The sequence below is a fragment of the Anguilla anguilla genome, chromosome 14, assembly GCF_013347855.1.
Source record: "Anguilla anguilla isolate fAngAng1 chromosome 14, fAngAng1.pri, whole genome shotgun sequence".
Lineage (NCBI taxonomy): Eukaryota > Metazoa > Chordata > Actinopteri > Anguilliformes > Anguillidae > Anguilla > Anguilla anguilla.
In genome coordinates this window covers 39,557,510-39,577,352 of record NC_049214.1, presented here as the reverse complement: position 1 = coordinate 39,577,352, position 19,843 = coordinate 39,557,510, and the positions used below count along the sequence as shown (strand labels likewise).

General features: G+C 49.0%; 1 protein-coding gene across 1 annotated transcript in view; it reads right to left on the bottom strand.

The window, feature by feature from the left end:
* sfswap (splicing factor SWAP) overlaps positions 1 to 18,422 on the bottom strand; it is a 66,174-nt gene extending 47,752 nt beyond the window's left edge. The window contains 7 exon segments of the mRNA XM_035390896.1: positions 5,370 to 5,550; positions 9,109 to 9,212; positions 9,954 to 10,170; positions 13,340 to 13,419; positions 15,682 to 15,810; positions 16,054 to 16,217; positions 18,045 to 18,422. Of these exon segments, the coding sequence (XP_035246787.1) occupies positions 5,370 to 5,550; positions 9,109 to 9,212; positions 9,954 to 10,170; positions 13,340 to 13,419; positions 15,682 to 15,810; positions 16,054 to 16,217; positions 18,045 to 18,238 (1,069 nt within the window). The 5' untranslated portion in view covers positions 18,239 to 18,422.
* Positions 18,423 to 19,843: the final 1,421 nt, after the last annotated feature.

Genomic DNA, 19,843 nt, shown 5'->3' with positions numbered 1-19,843 from the left:
CGGGTCTAAATATTTAAAGGCTTAGCGTAAATAATAACCTTACTGCTGGTTTTCCAGGCTCACAGATCAGCATTGGGAAACGGTACGCATTAAAAGGTCAAATCAGTTTCGGCAGGAGCGAAACAAAGAGCGAATTCTCTAAAGAGGGAGAAAATGAAAGCGATCCATTCCGCGCGCAGATCTCAATCGCGCTCGCTTAATTTCATCCGATGGTGCACCTTAATGAAGACAAATGGCAGATCACTTCGGCCTTTCCCTCCGCTGAAAATAAGGGTAATGAGAACTCATCTCCCCGTGCTAACGTGCTAATCTGAGAAGCTCGTCCCCCCGAGGGTTCCGTTTCTCCGCAGCCGGCGCGTTAGTTCCGTCTGCGGTCACCATGGCGACGGCGGCGGCGTGGATCGGGGGCTAACAGAGCGTCGGCCCCCCCCCAGTGTTAAGGAGAAACAGGTGTTGCTCAAATTTGGCACCCTCACTTCTTCAATGCACAACGGATGTCGTTCGGCCAATTAAAGGCGATTGAGCACACAGGCCTTGTCCAATCAGGACAAGGTCCCGAGACCGAGGGTTTGGCTACAGGGGCAATGTCATAGGAAAGGCATAATTTTAAAGTTTTTGTTCATTTACTACTTAATGTTTGAATAAAAACAAAACGCAGAAACGACAGCATAGAGCACTTGATAGAGAACTGGGCCTGTACCCGTAAGAGGTTGCAGGTTCGAAAAATCCCAGAAGGGGTACTGCCATTGTACCCGTGAGTATGGCACTAAACCTGAACTGCTTCAGTAAATATCCAGCTGTATGAATGGATTATGTGTAAAGAATGCGACAGCGCACGTCGCTCTGGAGAAGAGAAGTCGGCAAAATGCCAAAAATGCAAACGTCACTGGAGCCTGAAAGGTCCCATCCAAAAACCCATCACCATCCTCACACTGAGCGCACAAATACAGCTCAGTTGCACACGCGAAGCCCTTCGGCTCCGATCGTAAACACAGCCACGCCGCAGTAGCGCCTGCCCAAACGTCAGAATCGCCAACGTTAGTCACCGTCTCCTTCAACGTCCGACTTCCTGCCAGGTAAATCCTAAATCCGGCACCTCCCAGTCCCACCGTGAGTGACAGCTCAACCTCAGATCATCCTTTCCAAAACATCATTTGCATTTTGAACGCGGCCCGATTTCACGTTTGACTGCAAAGCGTTCGGGAGGGGTTTAACACATCCCGCTGGGGTGGCAGGAGTTCATTTCACACCCCAAAGTGCACGGCAAATGAACGCGCATTTTTAATTTCGGAAATTATCATTGTTTTGCATAAACTCCGGAATATCGGAACATTAGGTTCTAGTCAATTCTTTACCGCCCTTTACCGGCAATGCATTATACAGCCCGGTTATGAACCGTAGCATTAAAAATGATAACACACTGGCACATCGCTCAAAAAATACATTAAACGCATGAAAATGTCATAAAGCAGGTCGTGACTGTGCCACGCCTGGCAATTGAACTGGCAACCTCCTGGTCCTGAGCTCCAGTTCTTCCAACACAATACTGCCCTGTTGATCTGGCGTGAGACCGGGAGGGAGCACAAAATGGCTTCCCAAGGCGGGGGACTCTGCCCTGTCAGGCTGGCCGGCGGCCCGCTCGTCCGCTTGGAGAACATGGCGGTACGAAGCGCTATAATTGGCAGCGGTATTATCCTCGCTTCGGGGGGGGGGGGGTGAGGTGGGTGAGCCGAACATTATCTGGCCCATCTACCACGCCGCTGTCTGTCTGAACAGCCGTGCGATGCACAAAGCTCCTCCCGGAGCAGCCAGCCTCCACCTGCAGCGGCTTCACAACAAAGCCTTCAAAAAAAAGTCCCGCGGTGATCCGAAACTCATCCTTTAACACGTCGGAGGTGCGCGACACCGTCCCAGACATGACATAACTGACAGACGGGACACCCAAAAAAAAAACCCCCCACAAAGAGCCCGCAATACAGGGAGAGCTCAGAGTGAGTAAATCTTTCTCAGAGTCAGGATGCCGTCGCCGCCGGCTGCAGTGCTAAATACACACGAGCCTGCAGCCGCCACAGAGCGCTGTGGCTAAACCCCGCTAGCCGCCGGCTACTCTCGGGCGCGGTGACGAAGACGGAGCGCTCGCCCGCGGGCCCGAGAGAACGCCGGGCCTCGGGTTCGAGCTCGAACCGAGAGGGAGGGGGCGAGCCGTCGGCTGCGGGGAGAAAAGGGGAGAAGCGAGTCGCTCCGGGCGCGGCCGTCAGAGGACTCCTCCGACGCCGGGCCCGACCCCCGCCGAGAAGAGAGGAGGGGAACCAACCGAAAACCAGCGGAGGAGCCGTTAGCGCGCCCCAGACGCCGGGGCCGCTGGGGTCCGGGCTCTGGGGTCCGGGGAGGGGGGGTTGACCAAAACGGGCCGGAGGGGGGGAGACCACAAAAGCCCGTTCTGATTTGGGGAAGCGTGGAGCAGGGGGGGAGGTGGCATTTGGAGATCCCGGCGCCAGCCAGGGAAGGTCCCGGGGCGATCAATCTCACCCCCGTCCCCGCTTCCCTCTTGCCTGCATTCCCGAACCCCCACCCCCCCCCCTCTTGCCTGCATTCCCGAACCCCCACCCCCCCCCCCCACCAAGCGACCCGCCCCCGGCCGCTCAGACACCACCGCGCAAATTCCACACGGGGGCGCTGCCGGGGCCCAAGAGCCCTGCTGGAATCAGCACAGCCCCATGATTGGAGAACACGTAGGGTAGTGTGGGTTGGGGGTGTACGGGGATGCGGGTTGTTTTTTACGTGGTAAAGTTCTCTACATTGAAACGCCCAGCCCGCCACAGGTTCACACTTGGAGCCAGAGAGAGAGACCTTACACTACAGGCATTTAGCAGATTATACAGTTGGATATATAGTGGAGCAGCTCAGGTTAAGTACCTTGCTCAAGGGTACAACGGCAGTGTCCAACCAGAGGGAGTCGAACCTGCAACCTTCAGGTTACAAGACCAACTCCTTCGCCATTATACTACACTGCCTAAGAGAGACATGCACGTGTTTAAGATTCCTCGCAGCCGTCTAAGAGAGTCTAAGAGAGACATGCACGTGTTTAAGATTCCTCGCAGCCGTGGAGAGGGAGAGAGTCTAAGAGAGACATGCAGGCAAGGCTGCTTACATTTCTTCCACAAACCTCAGTCTGGGGGGGGGGGGGGGCGGTTGTCAAGGGAAAGTTACCAAGGACAGCCAGGTGCGAGTCACCGACTCAAGGCCTCCGTGTGAATTTCAGAGTGAGCGAAGGTAACGGCCCTCAGGGAAGCGTGGAGCCGAACGCAGCTACCTTCACGAACGCGAGCCCGCGCGGGACCGACGTCAGCGCCACGTTCGCTCACTCAACCCCGCAGCCACGGCAACAGGGAACACAGGGACCGCGCGCCAGCCCGGGATCCTTTAATCGCGTTCGCCGACGACATCGTTTTGACAGAAACAAAGAGCGCGGAAAACACGTAAAAGTGCAAACGAGTTCGGCTGCTGGGCCCGTGGCGTCCTTCCAGTTCCCCCGGCTACAGCAGTAAACCTAGCGCTTTATTAAGTTAATTAACACGATCGATTCACCTCTACATCACCCCACCTCAATTCCCAACGCCGTTTATCAGCTTCCAATCTCCTCCCCCCTTCCCACTGACTCGTCCCAGCCCAATTTCAGAAAGCCGTTTCCTTCATTTCGTTCTTCATCACACGCCGACTGCTCTCCACCGACCTCAGAGAGCCTCACGACCATGATGTCACAATGCTACAGCCTCCTGACTGTTCTAAGGTGACCTTATAGTAGAGGAAGCGAGTGAAGTCACAGTGGACCGGTCACTGTGACCTCACAAAGGCAGATTTCTGTCATAATGCTGCTGTTCTCTGGCGACTGTTCTCTGAATGGATGTGCTTCAGTGAACTCACGAAGACATGTAGAGCGGAGTCACAATGCCGCCTTCCGTTTGACCTTTGACCTCACAGCAGTGTACAGTCTGCAGTCCGTAATACTAATGCTGAGTTGGATCTTCTTCTGTTCTGAAGCAGTACAACTGCACAACCAATTAAAATAGCCTCACGACTCAAAAAGGTTATGACAGGACCGGTACCCAAGCTTCACATTTGAGCACAGAGAATTATGGGACAAAAGTAAAATGAATCAATGCATGCATGTACAGAGGTAATATATTATACCGGGGGAAAAAAAATATGTATATACACACCGACCGTCTTCACTGGGCTACCCTCTCAACCAAAGCACAGTCCTACATGCATTTTCTAAGAAGGGGGATGGTTCACACTGATCCCCCGCTAAGTTGTGCATCATTCTCATTCTACTCCGCTGCCCTACATGCGCCAAGGGCGCTGCTGCTCTAACCCAGCGCCTGATTCTCCCGGCTTCGCTGCTCTAACCCAGCGCCTCACTCTCCCGGCTTCGCTGCTCTAACCCAGCGCCTCATTCTCCCGGCTTCGCTGCTCTAACCCAGCGCCTGATTCTCCCGGCTTCGCTGCTCTAACCCAGCGCCTCACTCTCCCGGCTTCGCTGCTCTAACCCAGCGCCTCACTCTCCCGGCTTCGCTGCTCTAACCCAACGCCTCATTCTCCCGGCTTCGCTGCTCTAACCCAGCGCCTCACTCTCCCGGCTTCGCTGCTCTAACCCAGCGCCTCACTCTCCCGGCTTCGCTGCTCTAACCCAGCGCCTCACTCTCCCGGCTTCGCTGCTCTAACCCAGCGCCTCACTCTCCCGGCTTCGCTGCTCTAACCCAGCGCCTCATTCTCCCGGCTTCGTTGCTCTAACCCAGCGCCTCATTCTCCCGGCTTCACTGCCCTAACCCAGCGCCTCATTCTCCCGGCTTCGTTGCTCTAACCCAGCGCCTCATTCTCCCGGCTTCACTGCCCTAACCCAGCACCTCATTCTCCCGGCTTCGCTGCCCTAACCCAGCGTCTCATTCCCCCGGCTTCGCTGCTCTAACCCAGAGCCTCATTCTCCCGGCTTCGCTGCTTTAACCCAGCGCCTCATTCTCCCGGCATTGCTGCTCTAACCCAGCGCCTCATTCTACCAGCTTCACTGCTGTAACCCAGCGCCTCATTCCCCCGGCTTCGCTGCTCTAACCCAGCGCCTCATTCTCCCGGCTTCACTGCTGTAACCCAGCGCCTCATTCTCCCAGCTTCGCTGCTGTAACCCAGCGCCTCATTCTCCCGGCTTCACTGCCCTAACCCAGCGCCTCATTCTCCGGGCCCCTCAGAGCCCCGGCCCGAGGGCAGCACAGTCAGCAGAGCTCCAGAGAGCTGCTTATCTGCACCGGGCACCGGGAGCCAGCTCGGCGCGTTCCGGCGGTCGTCCCCCGCCGAGAGGAAGGGAGCGTACTCACGGTCCGCGGCGTACTCCGGCTGAGCGGCCATCGCCGCCGTCGTCGCCGCTGCCGCCATCTCCGCGGTCGCCTCCGCCTGTTCCGCAGCCGCCGCCGCCGCGGCCGCCGCCCCGTTGTTCTCCAGGCGGGCCTTCCGGACCAGCTCGGCCAGCGGGTGATCCGGGTCCATCACCTGCAGCGGCTGCGACACAAACACGCCGTCTCAGTCTTTAACGCTGCAGCACCCAGCAGCCCAAACCCCACACACCGTCTCAGTCTTTAACGCTGCGGCACCCAGCAACCCAAACCCCACACGCCGTCTCAGTCTTTAACGCTGCGGCACCCAGCAGCCCAAACCCCACACACTGTCTCAGTCTTTAACGCTGCGGCACCCAGCAGCCCAAACCCCACACACAGTCTCAGTCTTTAACGCTGCGGCACCCAGCAGCCCAAACCCCACACGCTGTCTCAGTCTTTAACGCTGCGGCACCCAGCAGCCCAAACCCCACACGCCGTCTCAGTCTTTAACGCTGCGGCACCCAGCAGCCCAAACCCCACACGCCGTCTCAGTCTTTAACGCTGCGGCACCCAGCAGCCCAAACCCCACACGCCGTCTCAGTCTTTAACGCTGCGGCACCCAGCAGCCCAAACCCCACACGCCGTCTCAGTCTTTAACGCTGCGGCACCCAGCAACCCAAACCCCACACGCCGTCTCAGTCCTTAACGCTGCGGCACCCAGCAACCCAAACCCCACACACCGTCTTAAGGCTAATTTATGCTTCGGAGAAAGTGTTGGCCGACAGAACTTTGTCGCACAACGTTTTGCATTTATAGTTCAGCGACAGTGTGCTTTGTTACTATAGCAACCACACGGCAAGCCCAGCACAGGTTTGTTTACATTCCACGAAAAATGGCGGCGCCACTAACGTTACACGATGAAATCTTGGATATTTTGGAAGAGGAGGAGATTTTAAATTTAGTTTAGTTGAGACGAAGAAGGGAGAGGAGAAGAAGGTGGTCGGTACACCCACTCAACAGAACAAGGGATATTGAGGGCGAATACTTGCTTGTCCAGCAAACCCGTCCATTTTGCTAGCTAGCCATCTTCATTCATAAAAAACAAATACGTAGTAAACTAGCAATGTCGCCATGGCGACCTTTTTGCCTTCGTTTCAGCCATCCAATCACAGCTGCGCGTCACTTAAGACGGCGTCTGCAACCTTCAGCAGGTACACGAAACCCGTCGCCGACGCTCTAAAAGTGTCGGCTTGACGTCAAAACTGTCGAATTTGCATCATTTTTGTCCCGCGACACTTATGCTGTCTCCGAAGCATAAATTAGCCTTTAGTCTTTATCGCTGCGGCACCCAGCAGCCCAAGCCTCACAGCCAGGAGGTTCCCCGCCCGTCGCCGAAGCGTTTAACGGCCTCTACCGCGGGGAGGGAGTGGCGGGTGGGCGGGATCTGACCTGGGGCATCCTGACGAGGGTGCGGCGCGCGGCGTTTGCATTTCGCCCGAAATGAACATCTGATTTACCGCAGCTACAGCTAATCACGCTATCGGCGAATGGGACTGCTTACTGACCGCATTCTGCGTACGAAGCAGAGCTTCACAGGCAAAGTTAAAAAGACTCCCGTTCGCTGGATGTGGGGAAACTGACAGCGAAAGAGTGGAACCAGCACTGCGCCCAAACAAGAGGCGTTCTGCTATCCCGGCTGTGGACTGAAGCGATCCGAACGCGAGACACACAAGTGTAGCGCTGCAAGGAGCTTTCCGGGATGGAAAGGGAAGAAGAAGAAAAAAATTTTTTTTTAACCTTCAAGCACTTCTTCACTTACTGTCACTACAGTTGCGGATGTTATCTCAATCATTCCCCACTGCTGCGCGTGAGATTTATCGTTTCGTTTAATAGATTAAAAACACCCTTTAAAAACACTCTTTTTCTAAAGAAGTTTTCCAGCGATATTTAACGACTTTGTTGTGACTGCTCTGTGACTTTTAAGCAGTATTTTCCATGGCAAACACCAGGCCCTAATTACCGCACGACTGCTTAATCTGTACCGTTTGATGACTCCTGGAAATAGTGGGACCCTTGTGGCGTTCTCGGTGCATCCTGGGAGGCTTATACCCGCGTCTCCGTTTGGCTTCAGTCTTGATTTACGGCTCAGAGAAATTCTAAAATCAACCCTGGTTAATTGCGTCAACTTTAGTAAACTGAACGGAATGCATAATCGGCCACGCTTGCAGCATCTCCGGCCCGTTGTTTGCGCGATCCTCCCTCAAACGCATAAGCGTTAAGGAGAGAGGCGCAACCTTGCGATGACTCGCGTATATCACACGCGCACTGCGTTCCCAGCCCTGCGTACCCGTTTGATACATACGGTGCATGTTTCTGGGGCAGAAAGCATCGTATGCACCAGCACATAGTCGCAAAAGGCTTAGAAAATCTGGCCCAAAGAACTCTGCGATATTATAAACTTACTATTAGCATTTAGCATTAGACCTTTTTGAGCCACATCTATTATAAACCGGCTTATTGCCTTCACATGGCTCTGCTGGTTAGCGTGACCTTGCCAGTTTACACTGCCAGCTTACTGTCACCCAGGCAGCCGATCCAGCAGCTCCCGTTAAACCCTGAGTGAAAACACACAAGAATGGTTTTCTCGGGTGTCTGCTAAATTTGGGCTATTTTTCTCCATTTGTCTCCAGGAGTAGCTGATCATTTGGGGGCTTCCATCAGCCTTTAAAATAAAAAAATAAAAAAAGAAGAACCAGAGCAAAATCTGATCTGCGTGAAACAGTAAAAACTGACCGATTGAAGTTTATCTTGAGCCACAACAAAAAGAAACAAAAGAACTTTGTAGTGCACCCCTTTGATTCAAGGACCCAAATACACCAGGAAGCGTAATGACTGGAATGCATTACCCAGCTGAACGAGTGGTGCTTTTGAACGCTTCACATATTAAGACAGTCTGCTAGTCATCCAGCAATATCCACACTGCTCAAATACTTATTCGTTTACATGTTAAAGGGTGAGTTTACTTAAAACAAGCACGTAACCGTCCAGACCCACGGCGCAACTCACTTCCGCAGACACATTTTAGCTGGCACCACCTGCGCATGCGTCCCACAAAACGTCCCTCAAAAGTCATCCATGAGTGAGTGAGTGAGTGACCACAATTTGCCACGCATAGCCCACGGCAGCAGTTCTTGCACACCGTGGGAAAAATGTTACCCCAGGCCTACATCAATACACAACAGCAGTGTATATGTGTGTATGTGTATGTGTGGGTGGGGGTGGGGGCATAAAACTTTTCTAGGCACTGTATCAGCAAGTTCCTGATTTAAAAGATAAAATGCAATCACAATTCTCCATTCCAGCAGAGAGATATGGATTTGAAGGGGCGTTCTATTTAAACCGTTCTCTAGAGCAAGTTTCACGCATCAGAACAATGGGGGCCTTATGGTCTGTGCTCGGTTGTCCTGGAAATATGAAGTGATTTATATCGCAGAGACAAAATTTAGCACAGCCTGTTTTCATGGGTTTAAACTGTCAAGTTTGCTGGATGAGCATAGTTTGAGTCAACTGAACAGGAATTTTCAGAGAAAAAAAAAATCAGTAAATTTTACCTTGAATAATTCAAATTTCTGAAAATAGTACAATAAAGATGAATGACAACACACTACAGAACTGTCTGCCAATGGCACTAATTGAGCAGCTGACAGATGCGAAAAATAAGTGGGGGGAGTGGGGGACCAACCTTGATAATCTCCTGAAGGTGGGAACTTTTCTTGGATGCAAACAGGCTGGGGTGGAGGTAATTTCCATCGTTGTCGTCGTCGTCCGAATCATCCGACCCGGATTCTGCAGAGCACAGTTAGTTACCAGAAAATTATGGATTTTTTTTTTTCTCTCTCAACTTCAAGATGAAAAACTTTTAAAGTGGCTGGACCATTATCTCTAATTAGACCGACACAAAAAGGTCAGCCAGTAATGCCACCTGACATAAAAAAATATATTTTCTTTTAAAAAAAAAAAATAAATAAATAAAAAATAGAATAACCTCTATCGCATCTGAGGAAGGTGCTGAGTGAGCAGAACAAAAGTGTTGTAGAAATAGGACAGATAGACTGCTGCTAAATATTAATACCACAAATCAAATATGTATGATCTCCTCTGACCCCATTAGATGTTCTTTCTTTCTCCGGATTTCCTTTTGGGATAACGTTACAAATATATCTGGGCAAAGACAGGTCACCTGTCGAGCAGTACTTTCTTTAGGTACAATGCAAATTGTCGCTTGTTAGGTTAACATGACACTTACTGATTATAAATGGGCTTCAAGCCCTTGTGAGCGCTAAAGCATTTTAGCATTCCTGTACCGAACACCAATGTTCTTCACTTCCGTACCTGACTCTGGACAAGGGCACTTGCTAAGTGATTACAATAGCGTGAAGCTAGATAACAGCTAATCAGGCTAATATCACTTCTATGCGTTACGCGTTTGTGTCAAATCACTTCCACAGTTCTGGGACAAGGGTTCATGCAAATCCACTCATGCAAATGAGGAGCAGCTTTTGACCAATGGGGCGGCGGGGCGCTGACCGTCCTGCTTGCTCTCGGACACGGGCGCGTAGCGGCCCTCCTTCATGGTGCGCAGGATGTGCCTGTAGTACGGGTTCAGGTAGTGGTCGAAGCGCAGGAAGTCGAACTGAGAGTTCCTGCACTGCTTGGCCTTCAGCACGATCTCGAACTGCGCCCCCTGCTTGCACACGAAGTTGGCGGTCCTCTCGATGATGGCGTGCATCTTTGTGGTGGCGGGCTGAGCGGGGCCGAGGAGACAGAGAGCAGGTCAGGGGAGGAGCCGCACAACGGCAGCCCTGTTTCTCATTCCTGCTCTTTTTTTTATGTGACCCATTTTTTATTTTTCTTTATTTAAATTTTTTTTTATTTAGGGGTTAGACAAAGTCAAGCCACTACACAATACAAATGAGGCAGAAAATGGGGCAGTGATGACAAAAAAAACTCAAATACTAGCGGCGAAGAAATGGATACAAAAAAATTTTTAATAAAAAAAAAAAAAACACTCACACTTTAAAGACACAAATGATAGTATCTCATTCTTGACAGGATTGAAAGCTGGCCTTGGAAAGCATGCATGGGAAATTTTAAATAAAAAATAAAATTAATAAATAAACGAGAACCTCACTTTCCATTTATTCCCAGATGTAAAATGGCCGATCATAACCGCATGTCCTGTGCCAGCGTGAAAGAAGGAGCGCTAGCACACGCTATCAGAGTAAAAACCGCGCGGCACCCCTGGTGGGAGGCGCTCGCAGGGCGGAGTCACGCGAAACCATGGCAACGCGGCAGCCAACGACGCTCCAGGCGGCAGCTGTCACCGGCTCACTCTACACCGGGGCTCGTCACTTTTCTGTTTGACAATCAGCCTTGTTCATATCTCGAGAAAATGTAACAGGGATTCCAACAGGGATTACAACTTGAGCCTATTGGTTGCCTGGGGGAAATAAGGAGCCCAGCTGTGCTCTGGGCTCGCCCATGCTGTTCCCATGGCAGCACTCAACCTCATAGGGAGCCATAAACAACAAGCCATGTTATCGTTTTGTCTGGGAGGGTACACGTAAGTAGCCTAACACACAAAGTTCATGTGTGGGTCACGCGTCTGTGCAGACCCCTCCAAATGGAGAGGCCGAGAAACACCGACTCCACACCCGAGGAGCGCCACCTGCCAAATATTGTGGGTTCTGCACCACGGGAGACCAAATAATAACCGAGGAGAAATAGCTGCAACATACGCAAGCGGCAACTGCCCTACTAATCCCCCAAAGGCTGACTTTCCTACTTTCAAAAGAGATCGGTCTCAGTTTAGCTTAAGTAAGCCATGCTATTGTGAATTAATGACGGACTCATGGGTTATAGTTTTTTTCAATTTCATTTGAGCAACAGTTGATCTACCGAGTCATTTTACTGCTGCGAACGGCATCATTGCCTTTGTTACGATCTTCCCTGGTTTTATTCGGCTTAATAAAACTGCAAAATACTGTTGCCATTATTTCTTAGTTATAGCATAGTGAATTTAAACTATTTAGCTACAGGTTAATGGGAACCTAAAACTGTGCAGTAGTAATTATACATTCAGGCAATGTTTCATTGAAATTTTGATGGTAGAAAAATTAACAAATTTGAATGATTCCTCTTATTTATGAAATTTCGTCCGATGTCACTTTTTTGAAAAAAGAGATATCCCTGCTTGGGACCAAGAGGAATTTTTCACCTGGACACGTCACCCACATTTTATACTTTACACAGCTGCAGAACAGCGGGCCAATAAAAACGCAGAAAACAACATCATTAACGTTCATTAAAAAGAAACGGGAGCAGCTCACAGGAGCTCAACCCGAAATGCTACATTTTGAAGCCAGTAATTATCCAAGTTTTGAGTTCTCCTAATCACACGAGGACAGTTTCATTAGCAGCAATTTGATGATTAATTAATTGCGCCGTTTCCAAAGCCCTTATGTACAAGCAGTCCATTACGATCTCTCCCTGTTCTTTCTGAATGCCATCAACGGCCTCGCGGGTGAAAATAAGGGACATTTTCAGGGTTCTCTGCAGAAACCCAGAAGACCCAGCTGGTTGTACTAATTGGGTGTTCGAGTGAAAGCGACTCAAAATTCACATCACGATCCCACCAGGAACTACGCAGGTGGGATAGAGAGAGACGGGTTTGCGCCCATAGGCATGGACCCCCCGGGGGTGTTTTAGCAAACCCCCTGATTCAGCAGCCAATGGGCTGAATGGTGTAGACGAGGGGGGCGGGGCACTCCATGTTCCCTGCTGATCCCCCAGACAGGAGAGGGAAGTAAAAAAAAAAAAGAAAAGGAAAAAAAAAAAAAAAAAAGTTTAAGTATTGAGGACTCTTTAAAGAGAAGCCTAAAGGCAGTAGAGAGAGCAGACGGCCTCCCAAGAACGTTCGTGGCGCAGTATGAACCTCACCCAGGCTACTCTGCTCACAGGAGAGGAAGAGGAGTGAAGGATCATGGGTTTAAACAGAGTGGGGGGGGGGGCTTCCAAAGGACCAGTACATTCTCCCAGATTACATATTTCAGATTCGTTTAACTTACCGTACAGTTCAAAAGAAAACGAGAAAATCCAAAGAAAATAGGCAATGGCAAGCTGAGGAAGTCAGACTTCACATCAGAACAACAGCTGGACCAGCCTTTAATGGCCATCTTTTATTAGTGTTTACTTATCTAGGAAACGTACATATCGATGTGGACTTGGAGAAAAACTAGCGCAAATCCGCAATAGCTGCGACCGCACACGCGCACGCATCCACGCACACGCCCTCACACAAATACGTGACCTCTTCTTTGGCTCATGACCAACCTTTCCACAAAATCTTGTGCAAATCAGTGAATCCATTCGGGAGTTATGTGCCTTTTTGTGATAGGCCAAGCCCATCGCCACGCCCCCTCACACACTCTCACACAAACACGTGACCTCTTCTTTGGCTCATGACCAAGCTTTCCATGAAATCTCGTGCAAATCTGTGAATCCATTCGGGAGTTATGCGCCTTTTTGTGATAGGCCACGCCCATCGCCACGCCCCCTCTTGGTCAATCGGCCTTGAAAGATACTCAGCTCTACCTTCAGTCAAGACCAATGTCCATGCCAAATTTCAGCCTCCTGGGGCGAAAACTGTGGCCGCTACAGGGTGGAACACTTTTTGTGGACCAACCGACTATCCAACCGACCAACAGACAGAGGTATAGAGCTGCGGTCTATAGCGGCGGGAAGAGTTATGTGGGCGTTTCCCATCTCAAACCATCACAAAATCAGATTAAAGTCACACAAAGATAACCACGGTTGCTTGGAAAAACAAGAAGTGACATCATAGTGAGATGCACACATCCCAGGTGACTGAAACGGGTAAAGGAAGTAAGAGGTGTCAATTCCCAGTTACTCACCAGCTCCACGTCGGGGGGCACAAGCAGGCCAGGGGGGGCCACATATGGCTCCTCAGCATCCTGGGGCTCAGGCTCTTCCACTGGGGGGGGGGGGACAATGCACATTAAAGCCTGAATAATGTCCCCCATGCACATTAAAGCCCAAATCATGCCCCCCCCCCGCCCCACACACATACACAAACTCAGTCACTCCAGTCACAATCAGTCACACACGCGAGCACACACACACACACACACACACACACACACTCAGACTCACTCACACACAATTACTCAATTCACTCACTCTAAAACTGCTCTTTTCGAGCTGTGACAGCCCCCATCCCAACCCAGAAGAATCCCAGCGGAGGAGAAGCGGTGGGGGCAGCTTGCCCCAGCGAAGCAGCCCATTTTCACCCATCGCAGACTTGTATTTGTTCCGCTTTTTCCGCACACTCCCATTTTCAGGGCAGATAACACATACATCTCAACTCGCAATCACAACCATGCCAGAGTGACAGTCAAGTAAAACCATCCTGGGCTAATGGTTGCGTTGCCCAGGGGGCAGACAGACCCGCCATTTTGCTCCTAAACGGCACGGTCTCCTCAGAGCGGCGGCACCAGCGGGGGGGGAGCGGGGGCGGGGTACTGGCAGTCTGGCGATCGCGCTCCCCCGCCCACTGACTAACCCCCGGTCTTTCTGTGTTTGTTAGCGGACAGCAGCCCAGGCTGATGCCCCGGCCGGCTCACAGAGAGTGGCTTTGACGGCTGGGCCTGGCCAGACACAGGCAAGAGACCCAGATCCCCAGACTCCCCAATGCTGATGGATGGGACTGTCCTCAGCAATCAGGGAACCTCTAATCAGACCCTTACACAGTAAACAAGCCCCCCCCCCCCGCTGCCCACACACCTGAAATAACAGTGGCCACAGACCTGTAGCAGCGACTTCTAAAACCTCAGAAAAGAAAGTTTCAAAAACGCTGTTGGCAGATCGAAGCCACGGAGAGTTCCTTAACTCATACAGGACAGCGCCACCACAAAATTAACTCTTACAGGACAGTGTCACCACCAAATTACTTAACTCTTACAGGGCAGCATCACCACCAAATTAACTCTTACAGGACAGCGCCACCACAAAATTAACTCTTACAGGACAGCGTCACCACCAAATTAACTCTTACAGGACAGCGTCACCACCAAATAATGAAGTCATACAGAACAGCATCACCACCAAATTAACTCATACAGGACAGTGTCACCACCAAATTACTTAACTCTTACAGGACAGCAACACCACCAAATTAACTCTTACAGGACAGTGTCACCACCAAATTACTTAACTCTTACAGGGCAGCATCACCACCAAATTAACTCTTACAGGACAGCGCCACCACAAAATTAACTCTTACAGGACAGCGTCACCACCAAATTAACTCTTACAGGACAGCGTCACCACCAAATAATGAAGTCATACAGAACAGCATCACCACCAAATTAACTCATACAGGACAGTGTCACCACCAAATTACTTAACTCTTACAGGACAGCAACACCACCAAATTAACTCTTACAGGACAGCATCACCACCAAATTAACTCTTACAGGACAGCGCCACCACAAAATTAACTCTTACAGGACAGCGTCACCACCAAATTAACTCTTACAGGACAGTACCACCACCAAATAATGAAGTCATACAGAACAGCATCACCACCAAATTAACTCATACAGGACAGCGTCACCACCAAATTAACTCTTACAGGACAGCGTCACCACCAAATTAACTCTTACAGGACAGCGTCACCACCAAATTAACTCTTACAGGACAGCGTCACCACCAAATGACGTACTTTTACAGGACAGCGCCACCACAAAATTAATTAACTAACAGAGGACAGTGTCACCACCAATTTAGCTCATACAGAACAGCATCACCACCACTCAGAGGACAGTGTCACCACCAAATGAACTCTTACAGGACAGCGTCACTACCAAATTAATTAACTCATACAGGACAGCGTCACCACCAAATTAACTCATACAGGACAGCGTCACCACCAAATGAACTCTTACAGGACAGCGCCACCACAAAATTAACTAATAGAGGACAGCGTCACCACCAAATGAACTCTTACAGGACAGCGCCACCACAAAATTAACTAATAGAGGACAGCGTCACCACCAAATTAACTCTTACAGGACAGTCTCACCACCAAATTAATTAACACATGAAGGATAGCATAACCTTCAAATGACTTGACTCATACAGGACAGCATCACCACCAAGACAGGATGCTCTATGTCCACCCCCACCCCCCGAACACCCCCAGCCCCACCCGAGACATTAGAGAAGGGGGGCTCACCGTTCTCCTTGCCCTCCTCCTCCTCGGTGGGCTGGGAGGGGTCATAGTAGTCGGCGCTGTAGCGGAAGGCGACGGCGTTGTAGGTTCCCTCGTCCGCCAGGGCCTCGCTCAGACGCTTGTACTCCTCCTCTGCGGAACGACAGCCGGGCAGGTGAGCACACATTTGAGCACACCTGGCCTGCACAGCGCTTACGGTTCAGCAGCCGTCTCCCCGTCCCCTCGGCCTGAAGGGCTTCCGCTCTGCTCCGGGCCTCTGCACTGGCCCCGGGGCAGCCGCAGGGCGACAGGGGCCCCCGTCGCACAGGAGAAACGGCAGCTATGTCCAAGTGTGAAGCCTCAATAACACACAACAGAGCAGCAGAAGTGCCGTACCTTGCCTGGCCTCCTCCTCCAGGAGGTCCGCGTGCAGGGCCAGGAACCTCTCCTGGTCGCAGAGCGTCTCGATCCTGGCCTCCTCCTCAGACAGCTGGTAGTCGCGATTCCAGGACCCGGCGTCATACTCCGACAGGTCATGCAAATGACCACGCCCGTCGTACCTGCAAGGCGAACGGGGGGATTAGAGGAGAGAGGCAGCCCGCCGGAGCTCCACGCAACACATACTTACCCCGCCCAGGGAAAACCTTCAAAATAAAAGCGCGCGATTTGTTTCCAACTCTTTACAAAAGCAATACTTCAATTTACGAATGGCATTCAAACAGAAGTACTTGATACTGAAACAGGAAAAAAAATCTATTAAAAACCCCGAGAAGCGAAAGACAGAAAGCCTAAATGGAGAACTCCAGATGCTTACTGTACAACAATCTGTGAACAATATTACAATTTACAATTTTTAAAAACAAGAATCTGTTTTTCTTCAGCAATCCTGACAAAAACAGAAAAACCCCGCATGGAAAAAAAAAACTCGCCTCTTACCTTACATGGTTTCAATCAACCATTCCAACTTTGCCCCTGTTACAGTTCAGACAACTGAGATCATTCCTTTTACAACTTGGGGGAAAAAAATACATCCACACAAACCCAAGCACATAAATACCTATCCGTAAGAACCAAACGGACGGAATTTTCCTGCGCTTTCCTCCGTTATTCCACCTCTCAGTTCCAGAGTTCTTCGGCAAAAGAGAGAAGTGGGCGCTGGGGGGGGAGTTGGCATCGGGGCCTGGTCTTACCCCTAGCCTTATTTGCTGGGGAAATAAGGTCTGGATTATGTGATAGAGAGACACACATACACAGTGGAAACAGGAAAAACAGGACCATGCCAATTAAGATGGCTCACTGCACCTCCAGAGCCTACAGACACAGCGTTCAGCTTCCTTTTAAAAAAAAAAAATTTAAACAGGGTGGTTTCTGTCCATTGAAAGCCAATGGTGCACAGAAGGGGTTAATGGTCAAGAACACAGGCATGTCAACTTTTGTTGATGTAAGGCTTCATTTATTTAGTTCAATACTAAATATAATTTATTTCTTTACACAGAATTTTTTGATTGCCAACATTGCTCCTCTACATGTAAATAAAATTAATAAGGGGAAGGGGGGGGGCTTCGAATATTTGGGAGATAAGCGTGAACACTAGTACTGTCACCAGACCGCAATGGAAAAATGAACCATCTTAATGTACAGTTTTAGTATTCACCGGTAGCTCTGGTGGAATTTGCTCTGGTTCACGTCTCCACAGAACCTGAATGAATTATTTGGGTTGGGGACCATGCACCCCGCAAAACAGGTCAAGACGACGTTAGGTCTCAATTCCACCGGATCACACATTCCTACACATCTGAGTAGAGAGCTACCTCGTAGTAAGGTCTACTGAGAAGTTAACAAGCTAGCTGTGTGTGGCTACTTAAACAAGCGCAACTTCAGCTAGGTATCATTTTGACGTTGCCAGAGCAAATTCTTTCCTCTACATGTCAGGATGCAGAGGCCTCCACTGAGCTAACGATGGTGGATTCACATATTCTACATGGTCGCTCTACATTTTGGTTTTCTTTTCTGCAACTCATCTCTACTGACGTGTCATGTCGAGGCCAAATATACGATAAACTCTGCAAATAATGAAAGTCGAAGCATGTAGCGCAAAGGAAGGCGGACACTGCATCCTGGCATGGACGCTAATGTTTGCTAGCTAGCCAACTACTCGTGGATTCATTACGGTGCATCTTCGGCTCATTTAAAAGCCAACCTGCCAGACACTGGCACTAGCTAAATATGCTTCGTCGATGTTTTTATTTTTTACGTTGTGGTTCATATACTTTTTAATGACCGTATCTTTCACAGAACGCCTTCTGTAAAAAAAGAAAATCCAAGGGGGTTCCTTCGGAAGACAAAGTTGGTTAAGTAACGTTTCCCTTTGGGTTTGTTAAACCGACCTATCGATCATGATGTTCTTGTCCCCCATCCATGGGATAAGATGTTTGCCCTGTTCGTGGTAGGCGGCCCTCTCGTCGTCCCGGAACAGCTTGCAGGCATAGCCGAAAACCAGGAGATCGGCGAATTTATTGCTGTCGCTCTCCTCCTTCTTAGGTTTGATGTTGTCCTTCTTGTTTCCTCCGCGCCGATACATCCTCAGCACCAAAAGGAACAACACGTTTAAGTTTGAAGATCAGATATTTGCTAACACAGTTTCCCCTTTTCTCTTAGTTATGCAGAGAAAACGTATAAAGTTCCACAACAAACATTTTCACAGCGTCCAGCTCCAAACACTCATACAATCAACATGGCGGACTGAGCAAACGTATCGTGAGATTTACATTCGCACATTCGTTGATTTGTAACAATTACACATTTTCGTGGAAAATAGTGGAAATATTTGATAAACAAATCCGGTGCAATTATCTTAAACATATTTCATGCTGTAAACCCAAAGATTACTTTTGAATATACTGGTACTCGTTCTGTGTGTGTGTTTTTTTTTTTGAGTGGAGATAATTACGAATGTGCTGCGATGAAATTCATGATTTTTTTTCCGTACAGTATTCGTAGCAAGATCAAAGTCATTTCATGGTTAGAAATCAATTTGCTTAGATGTGAGCTTGACATGTAAAATATATCATTAAATTGATACATTTAATATTAAGAGTAACGTTGTTTCATTATGTTCTCTGTAATTCGCAAATGAATGCGGATGACACTCATAATCGAAATATAGATGGACATGTATAACTGGAAAAATAAAATGTTTTAGTGAGATGCATATTTCTCTGGAGAAAAGCGGGACCCACACAGCCAGCTACAGCGCAAATTAGAGCTCGACTCAAGCTATCAACCGTATTCCTTCGTTGACATATGAGTGGAAAACAGTATCCGGCGCAAAAATGTCTGGATAGCATGAAATAGCAATAGACGAGCAAGCACTGAAGGTGAGCGACTGGTTGCAATAACTCATGGAGCACACAATGTTTAAAAATCAATTTGAAGTCATGGATTGGAAAAACTCGAAAGAGGAAATTATACCCTTATCTATCCTGTCTTTGGGAGATTACTGAAGCAAAACTCGGTTACAGTCTGAAATGGCAACTGTTTTCATCCCAAAAGGTCACAAACTTAAAAAATGATTTCGTCGTGTTATGCTTCAGTCAATTGCAGCGACTTTTTTCTTTTTACTTACACTTTATAAACAATAATAGCCTACTTAAAACAGAGTACTTACGCCACGCGTTCGGTTTGGGTCAAATCGACCCGTTTTAAACTTTCTTTGAAAGAGGATTGACACTTTTGAGAGGTCTGTTTCATAAGCAACGAGTAAACCAGTGTAAATTTGCTTCTTGTTTTATGTTCCTATTTGTTGTCATTTGGCTATCTGTATTTGCTAATGTTTTTTGCCTTTGTGGTTGCTTCGAATAACTATGGAAAATAATTGAATGTCAGTTCTAAACAATAAATGTAAATAATCTACTGCGTGGAAACCTTTAATTTCAACATGATTTATGCCTCCCATGTCTTCTGTATATTAGATTTATTATATTAATCACATCTTCACAAAAATGAATGACACTTTCATTGTTTAATGTGATCTAACAGAGGTGAATGGCAACATTTACTCTTTATATTGTTATATTATATTATACCATATATAGTTATACCAATACATTGTTCACATTGTTTGAAATTGAAATAAAGATAATATGTGGTTTGTAAGCATTTGAACAATGACACAGTTTTGGCTCTG